The sequence below is a fragment of the Strix uralensis genome, chromosome 4, assembly GCF_047716275.1.
Source record: "Strix uralensis isolate ZFMK-TIS-50842 chromosome 4, bStrUra1, whole genome shotgun sequence".
Lineage (NCBI taxonomy): Eukaryota > Metazoa > Chordata > Aves > Strigiformes > Strigidae > Strix > Strix uralensis.
This window is the reverse complement of record NC_133975.1, coordinates 107443493-107458424: the sequence shown is the minus strand read 5'-3', so window position 1 is coordinate 107458424 and position 14932 is coordinate 107443493. Positions and strand designations below refer to the sequence as shown.

Genomic DNA, 14932 nt, shown 5'->3' with positions numbered 1-14932 from the left:
AAAAGAGGTCCCCCCACTGCACTCATAACTGTCAGGATATTCAAGGCAAGGTTTTACAACAGAATTGAGCAGAATGAATACCTGCCTCCATCAAAGTGGAGGTCTTGCTTCCCCTGTTCTCCCCCATGCATGTATGTTCCTGGCCACACACACATGCCACTCCTTATCTTGCACCTGCTCTGGTGCTGGCCTGATCACCTGGTAAGCCAATTTTGTTCATTAAAAATGGCAGAAAACAAGACCGTCATAACTCACTACAATTCTTTGCCAGGTTAATGAGTTGAACCAAATTATTTTCCAGCCAGACAAGCGCAAGGGCAGAGACAGATCCTGCCAACTCCTAATGAGTGAGATATTAATCTGGCTCAGCCACTTTATGACACTGCCAAATGAGCCCCCTCCCAAGACAAGGCTCACTCTATAACCACTAGGAGAACCCAGAAAAACATCAAGGTTGAGAGCAAAGGAAGTGCCAACAGCACGTATCCTAAACATTGAGGTGTGATGGGACTTGGCAACTGCCCCTGGACAAAATGCTTGGCTCTGAAGGGCTGCAAGAAGAAACCCCTATAGCTCTGGTTTCTACTGTGCCAAGAGCCCCAAACATCCAGCTGAGGACCTCCTGTAGTGGTAGCACACGCTTTAGTGAGAACATTACAGCTTTTAACTCCACAACTATTTCTCCAGGACAGCAACAAGGAGCTGTAGCAGCGCAGGCTTTGCCACACCGGTAAGTGGGACTGACAGTGGCCCAGACCTTCAGCACCACCCTCAAATGGGAGAGAGAAGTAGCTGCTTTGGTGCTTAGGAGTGCACTCTTCATAAAGTGGGAGCTAAAGTGCACTCAGCGCATTCGTGAGTACTCTAAACACAAGAGGAACCTACAAAAGCCACTTTTTTCCTTTGTGTTTCACTGTTTGTGGCTGCATTTCAATCAGTTTGGTTCCCAAGCACTGTGTATTTACCTGTTCCCCTGGCCCTTCCCTGCACTTGCAGCCCTCTCAGACATCAGAAAAAGAGCCATGCTCAAGCTCAGCTCTTGCTTGCTCTCAAGGCTCTGCTCCTGTTTGGTACAAAAGCAATTTTTTGTTTAGCAACACCCTCATTTTTGCTGTTTCCTGATTTAAGTCTATGTTTGCCGTTGTGAACAGTGACAAGACACACACAAGAGCCTCCAATAAACGGAAGGACTGAGAAAGCACCCAAGAAAGGGAGATGCCAGGTGGCCATATAGTCATTCTCATCCTTGCTCAAACAGAGATTTCCAATCTCTTTTGCAGGCTGTACCATTTGCCTGGAGCCAGGAAAGCGCTAACAATACCAGAACAGTGCTAACTGAACCAATACAGACTAGCATAAAAAAATCCCACCCACAGTGGTTATTCAGGCTACACCAATATAGCCTCTATAGAGCCACTGCACTCATCACAGTAAGAGAGGAGGTAGGAGTATGCAAAACATGGAAATGAGAATATAGTCAAATTAAGCCCATTGCATGTACTGTTTCCTTATAGGAAACATTAGATCGATAGGAACCAACCAGCACCACCATGACCCACTGTCCCAGGATAATGGATAGGAGAGGATACTGTTTATGCCTCACTGACAACTGAACAGCAAGACAGTACCACTAGCCAACTTCTGCCTGACAGAAGGATTCTGCAATGCTTGATATCTTCACAGCCCCTGAAAAGGGTCTGTTACTCTACAGGTACGGAAAGCAAGGACTAAGAAAGGTGAGCACTAGGCTGCCCATAAACCACATCCAAGCATGTCAGCATACAGAGCAGAATGACCCAGGAGCCCTGTAACCCAGGCACGAGCTCAGACACGTTGCCTGGACTGCCTTCTAGCAAAAACTCTTTGTGCTTTCTGCATACTTTCTCTGTCATATCTCCATGTTTCTGGGATGCTGATGGACTCATTTTGGAAGACCCACTCACTAGCCAGGATCAGGATCACAGAACAAATACACTTCAGGTGCCATATCTGGTAGTTGGGATAAAAATCAGCTTGTGCCATCCATCCCCAGAAAACTCTCCACAAACTCCGTCCTCATCCATCCAGCTGGTGGATTTTTAAGACAGGAAGAATGCTTATGTATCAGAGTTATCTGCTAGACTCAGACACCCTATTCAGCTTACAAAAAAGGAACTTTCAACCATATCTGGCCAAACTTCCGTGTCAAACAGTGCCCTCCACTGGGACCTGGAATAGCCTGGCTCAGGATCAGCAACAGGCATCTGTGCCGAGTTCATTCTTGGTGCTGGGACATCACAGGGAGCCAGTGGGAAGAGTCACCAAGAGATTACAGATGTGCCCCACTGGTTCAGGGCACTGTCAGGAATGAGAACTTCTGGGGGTTGTTTAGAAGGACTGAAGACAGACAGAAGTTGTGCTGTCCCAGATAGCAAGCAAGATAAGGACTGAAAGAGCTTAGGAGGAAACTTAAGAGACCACTAGGAAGGTTAAACCTTCCTAACGCCCACACGGCACACGCAGTCTCTGACACAGGACTAAAGTTGCCAGAGCTCAACTTTGTTCAGACACAGCCTACCCCTAGCTTCTATGTCACAGTGTCAGGTCTGCTCTCCTCCTCTGCACTGCCTGCTGAACCCTGAGACTCACTGACTACCAGCAAGCACAACTATCAGCTGGCTTACAGGCTTCACGCTCTGATCTTCATTAAACTGCATGCCTCCCCCTTCTCTGCACAAGGGAAACAAGCCTGCAACTGCACAGAAAAGGCAACTGCACCAGACACAGATGCTCACTGAGATTGGTCCTACAGGGCAGAAGCCTGCTTACCTCTGCAGCACGTTTATTTTGTCCTGCTTGTGGCCAAAGTGCGGGCTGGTGGCTCTGGCGTGCCTGCTGGGCCCAGGACACAACCACACTGGGCTTTACTCCTGTCTCCTTAGCTCTCCCAAGCTTCATGAAAAGACTCTCAGCATTGCTTCTTTCCATTCGAGGGAAGAGTCCTACCAGCTCTTACATATCAGGTCTCATGTGTGCCCCTCCATCCTTTACCAGATAAGGTCTATAAACATCTTGCTGGAAATTGCTCCTTTGTCTTATCACTGTTTTATTCTTTGAAGAACTGGGCTGGAATCCTGTACTAGGTGCTTCTTGGCTTCCTGCTCTCTGCAATCACATGCTAGTCCCATGAGCTCCAAACCGCAGCAAAACAACAACAGGAAAGGAGGAGGGATCCATGCTTCATTCTGACCTCTGACATAAGTTTCTCCAGGACCACTGTAAAGATTCACGCTTTTCAGCTCTCCCTTCAGCTTCTCCTTCCTGAAAAAGGATCTATATGATCTATCTAGCACAGAGGGTATTGAGAATCTGTTTTGCAAATTGTTCAGAAATCCTTTACTGGCAAGTCCTATAGTCATCACTTACCCAATGGGACACAGACTTACTCAGCTTTCTTGGACACTGCTCTTGTCTTTTCAGAAGACCTGAACAACTTTTCTGACTATAAATGGATGTTTTGTCCTTGCTCTTCCCATCCCAAAAAAGGAACCACTTCTATCCATTAGGAGTTTGTTAAACCTTTGAGAAGGACTAGGTGGTAGAAGGAAAAAAAAAAAATCCCAGCAATCATAGCAAAAGGAGCTACATTTTATATTTCAAAGCAACTGATGTTATTAATCCTATGAAGATTAGGTCCCTTGACCTGACTAAAACTGAAGATTTCCTGGAGGATACTCATAGACCCTGGATTATTCATACCAATTTTAGCAACAAAGACAAGCTCTCAACAACACAATGAGTATTATACAGCACATACTTTACCTTTCACAAGGAGATTTTTAGCCTGGTTCTCAGCAGGCCGGTGCCCACATCACCATCAGCCCAACTGGTTAACCAGAAAATTTAAAGGTGCCTTAGCAAGGGAAAAATAACTTTTCTCCCTTCTCCACACCTCTCATATCAGGGCTGGGAAAATAATGCAATGTAAAAACAAGGTTGGTTCTGCAACCGTCCGTGCTACCCTCAGACCATCAGTCACTAGGGTTCATAGTGCAGTCCCTCTCACCAGCATACAAATTAGCATCTCCAACCTTTTTGTACATGAAGAAAGGTCACCAAGACCTATATAGGTAGGGTCTAGTTCCCAAAATTCAGCACATCACTCAGCATTCCCACATCCAAAACACACAACACTGTCCTGATCTTTGAGAATCTCTCCTCAGGAACCAGGCTGCTGGCACTTTATTTTAAGACAGCTTTAGGGTAATTTTTAAACAGAATACCAGGGAAGTCAACAACTACAGCAGAATGCACTGTTCAGATGACTTATTCTTTAAAGGCTGATAAAGGATAGAAGGAATGTACTTCCTATCTGAGTTTTGTCAAGGACCAGTCCCAGCAACATCATATTCAAGATTTGAGCATGTACAAGGCCAAGAGCAAGTGGCTAAAAAGATGGTGTAAATGTACCTGAAGTCTTGAAATGGAAAATGGGATGCCTAATTTAAGTTTAGCTGTTTATATACGAAGAGTCTGCTGAAGGAAGATAATCAGTGTGGCATCAGCATAAAAAATGTAAATAAATGATCGATTGAGGAGTGAGTCTCCACCTTAAAGAAAACTAAGAGTCAGCAACAGAAATACAGAAGCCCTATAAAATTCCAGAAGTAAGCACAAATATTGACAGAAGAGACCACCAAACCCAGAAGGTCAATTAAAGTGTTAAAAGATAGAAAGAGAGAGATGCTGCAAAGGCAGGAAAAAATTTAACAGTGAGAAATTTCGACAATGCCCTTGCAGGCTAAGTAAGCGTCATGACAGGGATGATGCAGAGACTGCATTTTTGGATTCCATAAATACTCTTTTCTGAAGAGAACCTATAAGAGGCAGCACAATTTGTGATTTAGACCTAGAGCACAGCACAGTGTGACCACGATCAATATTACAGAATAGTTCTGCATTGCACTCAAATTCAGCTTCCTTGCAGCAGTGACCAAAAAAAAAAACCAAAAACCAACACATCCTCCAAAGCACTATGGCGATATTTAACTCACAAGAGGGAGCTGCCTAAAAGGAAATTAAAAAGAAAAGGCAAAGAAATTAAATGCTTGTGGCATTAAGACTGTGTAAAGACGCTCAGTGTAAGCCTAGGGAATATTAGCAAGATTTTAGAACAAAATAAAGGAACAACAGTTAAAAAAAAGAAAACGCCAAACAAACAAAAACCACCAACCACCATCCAACTCAAAAGCTGGACATTATTCCTTCAAGCAAAGAAAAAAAGACAACAAGCTGGACCAAGCTAAAGTAAAATCATAATTAGACCAAAAAAGGCTGCGGAACAACTTTAAAAGTAAGTCAAAACTCTTCAAACACAGCAAAATCAGGAAGCCTGCCAGAAAGTCTGTAGGGCCAAAAGATGATCACTGTGGAAGAATATTTGAGAAAGAGGGAGAACTAAATGAAGTCTTGCACCAGCATTCACAACATATTTATGGGAGGTTTCCACATCAATAGAACCTCTTCATGTGGCAAAAATCTGAAGCGTTATCAGTGGAAGATCTTAATCAATTTATTTCAACTAATTTCTTCTAAAGGTGTCAGGACCAGATGGTATTCATCCAGGAGTTCAAAAGAACAAGTCAACAGAAAACCCAACTACTCGCACACAAACACACCAAACTGCTAACTCTGCTCTGTTACCAAATACTCAAATCGGGAATGCAGGAAGGGAAAAGTGATGTGAATTTTTAAGAGGCTGGCACAGGCAGAAGTCCCAGGAAACCCCAGGGCCAGCAGCCCGCTGGTTCGGCCAAATGGGCAGAAACTGTAGCAATCAAAAGACTGAAGTTTATGCATTAATAAACACCAATGCAACAGGCTTCTCAGACACTATGATTTCAACACAATCTCAGCAAGTTCCCAAGACTTCAGAGAGTTAGGAGGATACAACTCCTTTTTTACTGTCTTTCACTTAGTACTTATCACTGACTGGCCTCCGGGCTGCCTGACAAATTTGGCCTGACCTAGGCCAGATGCTCCTCTGTTCTGATGCATTGTACCTTTCCAAAGGAAAGGCTTTTGGGAGGGGAAAAAATAAAAATAAAAAAAATCAAGGGCTTCAGCTGCTCTCAGCAAAGAGAGCTCATTGCATTTGTGAACACATCATTGGAGCTACTCTACCTTTCCACTCACACAAAAGTGACTTTTAACAGAGCCCAGACTCATTTTGATCTGGGAATCAATCTTTCACACACACCACCACCACCCCAGATCAGCCTGGAGCACAGAAATAGGAGAATCTAACTACCCCTGCAGACTTCTCTTTGAGGGACATTTATGAAACTCTATCAAATTCAATGTTTTAAAGCATGAATAAAAGCAACACTTCACCTGTGCCAAAAACTTCCTTCCTGGCTGCCCTATACCAAGCCACCCAAGCGGTGCCACTACCAGAAACCTTCTGAGGGTCACACCAATTTTCTCCAGGGCCACTCTTCCATTTCTAACAGGGCATCCTCCACTGCCTCTGAAAGCAGGGGAGCAGGAAAGATTCGTGGAACTGCTGAGGAGATGCAGTACCAATCTTGAACCATTTACTTAACATGCACAGCACTACCTCTAATCTTCAACACCCACATCAACCAAGGAACATGGAGATGAGGAATCCTTTAGAAAACCAGAGGGACTAACTACCATGCTTTGGAAGAAAATTGCTGATATTTCAATGGTTTTAACAAGTCAGTCCTGCTGTACACACTGATTTACCTGTTTTCTGACAGGTATGTTTAAGCCTGTAGGGCCTCACATTTTCAAGATGTTCTTCTCCAGACACAGTAGTAGAAATGGTTTTGGGTTTCTGGGTTTTGTTATGTTTTTTTTTAAATTAGACTTGATTCTAATGCAAGTGGCTTCAGATACCAAGAATCCTGTGAGATTCTCCAAATGAACAATGAGAACTGACACGACAATATTATCACCAGGGAAGTCAAGGTTCTTGGTGAAAAGTCAACAGAGTAAGCCTGCACACTGCAACTGTTGTTCTTCTAGAAACCTCTATCTCAGATAACCACCACAACAACAGGCTGTCTTCAAAAAAAATCTTACAGAGAAAACACACAAGCTAAGTACAGCAACATCTGTGCTGTTCAGTTACAGATGAGACTAAATAAGGATGTCACATAGCCCACACTAGCTACCCTGTACTGCAAACCAATGCAAAGATGCAGAACATAACTGGTAGTGGCAAAAGGACACATCTGACAGGTGGGAGGAGGGGTAAACTGCACAGCTTGCTGGATCTGAACAATGTGCCTCCTGTTGCAGTAGGAAAGCCCTTACGAAGGGAAATAGAAGGGCTCTCCTTCTCACTAGGTTGCTTTTACACATATGAGAGGGGGGAACTTTGAACCAAGCTCAATACATACAGGACCCATGCCAGATGCCTCTTTGACAGTTCTGCCAACATAATTAAATGCATTAGATCTGGATCTTCATTGACCCAGGAAACCCATTTGAGGAGGTACCTATTCCAAAGCCCTGGGCAACACACCCTCTTTCTCTACTCTTGTCTGTGTGTCAAAGTTCTGCCCTGTGGTGCTCCCTCCTTTTCTAACTACAGGTACCTCCCACGCTATAACCATGACATTTCACAGGAGCAGCTAAACTTTCTGACCCTACAATTCACATATCGCAATCTGCAGAGAACAGACAGACACCCCCTTCTCATACCCTGTGACTCCTACTGCACATCAGCTTCCCAATCCTCTGCTACCGGCACAGGTCCCAGCCACCTTTCTATACAAAAGGCTCCAGTAGAATTGAAAATACTCAACTGAAGAGCTGTGTAAAGCAGAAGTTGCCAGTTTCTACTCAGTATACTTTTGTATGGATTGCTGTCCAGAATATGCTTCTTCCATATCACTGACAGCAAAACTGATAGAGCCTGTTCAAACCCAGGTAGTCAGGAAGTCAATGTACATAAATGTTTGCAAACCACAGCTTAGTCACCTTTCTTGCAGTGTTTTAAGAAGCAGAAAGGACCCAAGTTGTGAAAGGAGAAACTGTAATCCAGGCCTTGTGACGAGATAAGGCTTAGACTCTTTTACTCTCCCACTGACGTGGGACACAATGTATTTTTTCAAACTGTACTTGCACAACCAAAGCCCTTCTGGAAGAAATCAAACACCCTTCCTCATCACACTTCTGCTTCTGTGGCATAAACTCATACTGCTTAATATGATGCAATGCTGTATGATGAAGGCTACTTCTCTATGCAAGTCATTCAGGGCCTCTCACCCTTAAATGCACCTTCCCCCAGTTTACCAGGAAAGGAACTCAACACAGCAAAACCACAGCAATAGATAAGAGAGAGTAAAGCAGAAGAGGGGTTTTAGCTCTGACAGCTTTTACAGTAACACAACTACCTCAGCTTCTGCTGGAATCCTCAGCCCCGATATAATACTTTGGCCGAGGACCTACTACAGTCACCTAAATAGCTAGCCCCAGGGGATCCTGCAGGGCAAGTGCTGAGGGTGCCATAGGGCAGCCCCTCCCAGCAAAAACACTGCAGTCATTCATTTAACTCCCATGCAACTTCCACAGATCATAACACTGAAGTCAACTGCTTCTCTGAGGGAGAAGGGGGAGTGCCTTTGGTGTATGGCTGGGAAGGGAGCACCAGATGAAATGTGTAGAGAAGTTCGTTTCAAGCTCCAGTGTCCATTTATAGAAACTTATGCATTCCTGGGAAAGCCACGTTGCTATTTGGTCAGCACACCCTCCCACACTGAGCCACATCCAGGATCTCGGAGAGCTGGGCACATAGCACTCCTTGTGATCCAAGTGCTCTGATCCACCCTGCCCTTCTTTAAACGGGGAGAAAGGAGCCAGGGCTGGAGAATGCCAACCATTAACTACTGCCACTACCAGCCCCTCTTGGTTCCTTGCTAAAAGCTTCTCTATTCTAATACCTAAAACCCTGGACATACGGGGACAAGCTACAGAGGGGTGTGAGGGAGACCACCACCTGCCCCTATTTCTAACAGGGATCAAATCTCATCTGCAGAGAGAGGGACCCTCCAGCAGGGACATAACAGCCAAAGAGATTTAGAATTCCACCCAAAGACAGAAATCCCACAGGACATGCTCCATTTCCACAAAACTTCTTAGACTTTCAGATGCCACCTTCCCTGAAGGGCGAAAGGTACAAAACAGAGTTAGTAGTGAGGCACCAAACAGCAGCACATACAGCCCTGCAGCCTCACCAACACAAAAGCAATGGCCATTCAGGTGCTGCAGACAGGATTGTTCAGCAACACCCACACCACTCACTACCCCATGAAGACTCTTTCCCCCAATTCAGAACAAGAGGAAAGGATCCACCAGGAGGGAGAGCATTTCCCTGAATTTCATTCACAACTTATCCAGTTTGTCCACTTCAAAAGCCATCACCTAATCACTGCTAGACTGGCACTCCCAGCAGTCTAAAGATAGCACCTAAAAGCTCTGCCTCAGGCCGTTTCTGTTATGAGGCCTTAAATCTCTGAAGTCATGTGCCAGCTGCATCAGAACAAGGACAGACCCCACCTGAAGATCAGTAAAGTGCTGCATCGTTCTTCCCCAGAGGCAGAGATTAATACGAAGCTGAAGTTTTCTTTCCTCCCAAACCACATCAACACCTTTTATCAAGCCCTGCTAAAAAATGAAGAGGCAAAATTACAGCAGAAAGATCATCTAACATGCCCACATCTTTACTCCCAAGCCCGTCAGCTGCTTGTCAGAATGGCAAGAGCCAGGAACAAGGTCTATTTCAATCAAAAAAGTAACAATACAGGTAGCAAAGCAATACAAAGTCACAAACACAAATGTTCTTTCTCTGCATGCTGCCCATGTCCCTTGCCCATCAGGTGTCAACAGGGAGATACAGCAGTAAGAGATGTGCCCAAAACCAACAGGCCTGAAGAAGCATGGCCCAAGCCCAGCAGTCCGGCACATGCCATGGCAGCTGAAGCAGAGAGCTGGTACCTGGCCACCAGGCTCCAGCTTATAAATCTCAAAAAGCCACAAGAATTTAACTCGTTACCTAAACATCCCCACCACTGTGTTAGTTCTGTCATGCCACAGCACAGTGTTTCCTCATCCCCAAAAGACATCAGAGCAAGTATTATGTTAAAGGCAGGGGCAAAGCCTGCTGCTCCAGGAAGCACATACGCCTGCAAATAACACTATCTCAGGAAAGCATTTCTTCCCGCTGTGGTCCTGTCACCAGAGAGAATGAGAGATCAGCCTCCCTCCAAAGTAGAAATCAGAAGCCCATTTGCTGCAACCTGTCAGGTCTGAACCATGTCCCCAAACAGTGAACCGGCTGATGAATCAATACACCAAAATGGAAGCAGCACAGCCTTACACAAACCACTCTCTCCCATCCACCTCTTGTGCATGGGACTTCACATAGATATCCAGCACCGAGCTCCTCCACAGGTGACACCGGTGATGACACAGCAAGCACGCTACTACTGATGGCTGTATTTCAAAAGTACATCAGACAAATTCTGCCCAATATTCAAACACATCTGAAGGGCGTTGATGAACTCTCCAAAACACTTCTGCTTCCTTACCCCAGAACTTCAGCCTGAGGTAGAGTCCCCACATATATTTTTGTTAGTCTTTTAAGCAATGAGATGCTAGTAATATTTTAATAACACTAATATTTTAATGCCAAAGTATCCAACATGCAAGTAAACCCCATTCTTCACCTCCCCATACATGCACTTGCAAGGACGACGAAAAAGAATGGAAAAAGCTAAGCATCTCCCTGTTAAAAAGGGGAAAAGTAAAATGTCATGAAAACCAGCAGTGGATAATCAAGAGAATGTGATCACCTCCTCCACTGGTGTCCATACTCTTCTAGAAGCTCTCCAGCATTGATTCAAGAGTGCTCAATTATTTGCACTTCAGGTACCACAGCCAACACATGACCAGAGACAAGTGAGGAGAATCTGATACTCTACTAGGGTTTATTTTAAAATATATTTAATACTCAGTCTGATTCAGTGATTTACTGTTCAGGCTAACTTTGAACCTGAAGGTTACCATCACTCAGCAAAGCAGCAGCAGCATCCTGAGCAGACATCACCCCAGCAGACCTAGATGAAGCAGCAAGCAGGGCTCTCCTCAGGACAGCGCTGCTTAAGTGCTGCCTGAGGCCAAGCGGGTAGGAGCAGAAAGAGGGCAGGTGTATCAGACAAAGAAGCAGTGACACTGCCCGGCTCCTCCATGTAGTTGGTTGCAATTCTTGATGGAGAGGGACATCAGTGCTTGGCATTCAGTGATAATAATCATGCTAACAAATCATGACAGAGTTTTCCACCTTGAGGATCTGTAACTAAGTGACGTGGCAAGGAAAGGAAAACCATACAGTTGTAGAGAAATGAGCATAGGGAATAATTTGCCATGCTGGCATACTGCAATTACAAACCCGCTGTATTATACCCTTTGCTAACACTCCCTAAAACACCGTCTGTAACTGCAGAGTCAGGAAAAAAGGACACCTCTATTTCTTCCCCCCCGCCCAACACCACCAGTAAAAATAGCTGCTTTTCATTCACTGTGATTATGCACCTCAGGGCCCTTGACTAAAGGAATTAATAGGTCCTTCCTATGGAGTACGCTCTGCCTTTAGTCATTGCCATTTCCGACTTCTGTGAGAGGAAAGTCTGAGCTTACAAAGCACAGAGTACTGAACTGAGGTCTCATTGCCATGTCAGTTCAACCCCTGGAGCAGTGTGGAGCACCAAAGTGTAGCAAAGTTTGCTTTACACAACGTTATACCAACCCCCTCCTTTTAGGACAATGAAGATACCACACATGCATATAGCACAGGCTGAAAACCTCATTGTTTGGATTTCTTATGCACACTGTTGAGTAACTCCAACTGAATAATTAAAAAAAAAGTCTGACAGCAAAATGCTCAGTTACTTATTTACTCCTGAATCAGCAGAGTGCTCATGCCAAGTTAAATGCCTTCTGCTCTAAGGATTCATTTAAAACACATAAAAAACAGCTCGCTAGCCTAGCTGATAAGAGAAAAGAGGAAAGCTTAGATTCACTGAGAGAAAGATAAGTATGTTTTCTCTTTCCAAAAGATGTAAACCAGAGTATCCTTAATTGCTTAGTGCTGTTCCACAAACTTCAGTTCCTCAAATACCATCTCCGAGCATTCACCTCTTTGTGCCTCAGCAGTATCTAAATAAACACAGAAACCCAGGAACGTGAGGAAGGAAGACCTCAAACCCACTGCACACAAAATTACCTACAAGGAAGAACCGTGCATTATAAACTACCTGAACTGCAAACCATTCAAATCTGAATAGCAGCCACCCACAAGCTAAATCAAAGACGGTCCAGAGTGGTGCACAGTCATGCGTAGGGGAGTACATTGGGTCTCAAAGCAAGGGACACAGGTCCAAGCCTAGCAGCTAATGCCAGGTTCTGCTTCCCTCTTCACATCAGCATTGCAGAGCCAGACTCGCTTCGCTTAGGCCACATTGCATCAGTATTGGCCTATCTGCTTCGTGCAACAGGGATGAGCATGCGTTCCAGTACAAGGGTCAAGAAGCTATTTCCTTCCTTTCAAAGCTGTGGAAAAATTTATGTCCTCTGAGCAGTAGCTGGCTACAAGAGAAGACTGTCACAGTTTGAGCAAGTGCCTGTCACTGGCCTCCCTGAACCACCTTGACACAAGAGTGCTCAGGGAGTTTACCTGGTCCTAGCCTGATGGAAGGTTTGTTTCTTTCCAAAGCAACTGCTTGTAGAAACTCTGTACCTACTTTCAAGAGGTATGAAAGTGCTAAAGTCCTTTTCCTCCAGAGCTCAGTGACAAGTACTCTTCTCAGTAGACAGCTAATCTCCTTTGTCCCATCTGGTTGTCAGAAGGAGGAAGATATCGCAGTGTTAAGTCCAGATGCAACTGCAGATCTGAGTCTGCAGGACACTCTGTCTAATGTGTGTTTCTTGGGATCGCACATTCCCCTCCAGCCCATCCATGGTTCTACTGAATCACATACCTGGAGCAGAGATTTGCAGACACTGGAGTAGGAAGGCACTGGAGAAGACCCTGAGTCCAAATGCCTCTCAAAGCCAGAATCATACCCAACCCCCATGCTGCCGCCAACTTTGTAGACTTATGTCCCACTTGCCTCTGCCACCCCATCAGCCCACAGCCTAAGCCCAGCTGTCTCCCTCCAGGTACCAGCTGCATTTCCCAGGGGGAATTTCATCTAAGGGCCTCTGATCCTTGCTGCAGCCCTCCAAGCCCCCTGCACCTCTTCCTCCTCCCCAGTTTGCCCCCTTAGCGCTCCCAGTCTCTGGCCAGGCAGGTGACCGCCCACCCCATGGGCCAGCTGGGGGGCAGCCACCCATTACCTGGTTCCCAAAGACAGCGATGGAGCAGGCGGTGGAGACCTCTCGGGAGCTGAACCAGACAGAGGCGATACGTGAGGGCATGCCCAGGATGAAGACCTGGGCCAGGGAGCAGATGACCTGCCCCAGGACGGTGATGGGGAAGAGGTGCGGCTTCAGGCTGCCCAGCTTCACCCAGGCACCCAGGGCATTGAGGGCCGAGCCGGCCAGGGCGATGAGGCGCAGGCCCCGCTTGTCCAGCAGCCAGGCGACGGGGAAGAGCAGGGGTATGTAGGTGAGCATGTAGCTCATGGAGAGCCAGTCGATGGCGAAGGCGCTCACGCCGTAGAAGCGCACGAAGACGTTGTTGATGCTGCCGTACTGGATCCACTGGAAGGCGTTGCACAGGGAGTAGCTGCTGAAGAGCAGCACCACGGCCCAGCGGCGCCGGGACAGCCGCACCTCGGCGGTGGCGGCGGCAGCGGCGGCACAGGCCTCCGCCTCCCCCGCTGCCGCTAGTCCCGGCGCCCCGGCTGGCTCCTGCTGCACCATGCCGGCAGCGCAGGCCACCCGGCGCGGCGTGGCGCGGCCCGGCCCGGCCCGGCTCGGCTCCCCGCCGGCACCCACCTGGCCGGGAAGCCCCGCCCGGCTGCCCCCGCCGACCTCACTGGCTGCCGCCGGGCGGGGAGGGCCGGGCCGGGCCGGGGGCGGTGGCGGCGCCTCCCCGCCCTCCGCCCCGCCGCCGGGGCGGGAAGAGCGTCCCGCTGCCGGCCGCCGGCCCCGCTGTGGTACCCGCGGAGCGGTGCCTGTGGAGCCCTGCAGAAGCGCCGCCCGCGTCACCGCGGAGGGGCCGCGACCCCCGCCCCAGGGCCGCCGCTACCCCGCCATTTCCAGGCCCCGGCGAGCGGCCGCCCCGGCGTGAGGAAGGCCCGGGGCGGGAGAGACCTCAGTCGCCGGTGCATAAACCGGAGCGATGCACAGGACCCGGCGTGACCCAGACCTGCGTCCTGGGGGCAGGCTGTGTGCCTGTGGGCAGCGCCTGACCCCGGCCAGAGATGCCAGGCTGGACGCCTGGAGGGTGAACCGGTTTGGGGTTCCCTTTGGGGTGGCTTCCGATGGGTTTTTTTCATGACGTGGCACAAAGTGAAAACATCCAGTGAAGTCAAAATTAAAACATCTCAATGTGACTGAAGCAAAAGAGCCAAAAGTGATGTTTGTTTTCATCCTCATGGGGAACTTGCAGTTAATGAGTCAGCTCTTGTTTTCCCATTACTTTAGCAACACACCACTCTGACAGTCAGATTCCTGCCTGGAGATCACTTAAGATCTACAGTTCATTTAATTAACAGCGTGTTACACGAATTGTACAAACGTTACTCAGCGCAAGCTTTAAAACATGGATGTGGTTGCAAACTAGCGTGGTTCAGCTCTCTTCCAGCATTGATCACACAGCTCGAAGTTCACTTGGAAAAATGGGAGCGATGGCCTGTCTTTAGGATGTTGTATTCCTGAAACAAAGACTTGGGACAGAGAATGAAAAAGTGAAGTTTCT

At 47.1% G+C, this 14932-nt stretch overlaps 1 protein-coding gene across 2 annotated transcripts in view; it reads right to left on the bottom strand.

Moving 5' to 3' along the window:
* FLVCR2 (FLVCR choline and putative heme transporter 2) overlaps positions 1 to 14015 on the bottom strand; it is a 42839-nt gene extending 28824 nt beyond the window's left edge. The window contains exon 1 of one of the 2 annotated variants that reach the window (XM_074868432.1): positions 13405 to 14015. In XM_074868432.1, coding sequence (XP_074724533.1) covers positions 13405 to 13932 — 528 coding nt within the window. In that variant the 5' untranslated portion in view covers positions 13933 to 14015. The remainder of the gene's footprint in view (positions 1 to 13404) is intronic. The other variant, XM_074868431.1, reaches the window with a different exon arrangement.
* Positions 14016 to 14932: the final 917 nt, after the last annotated feature.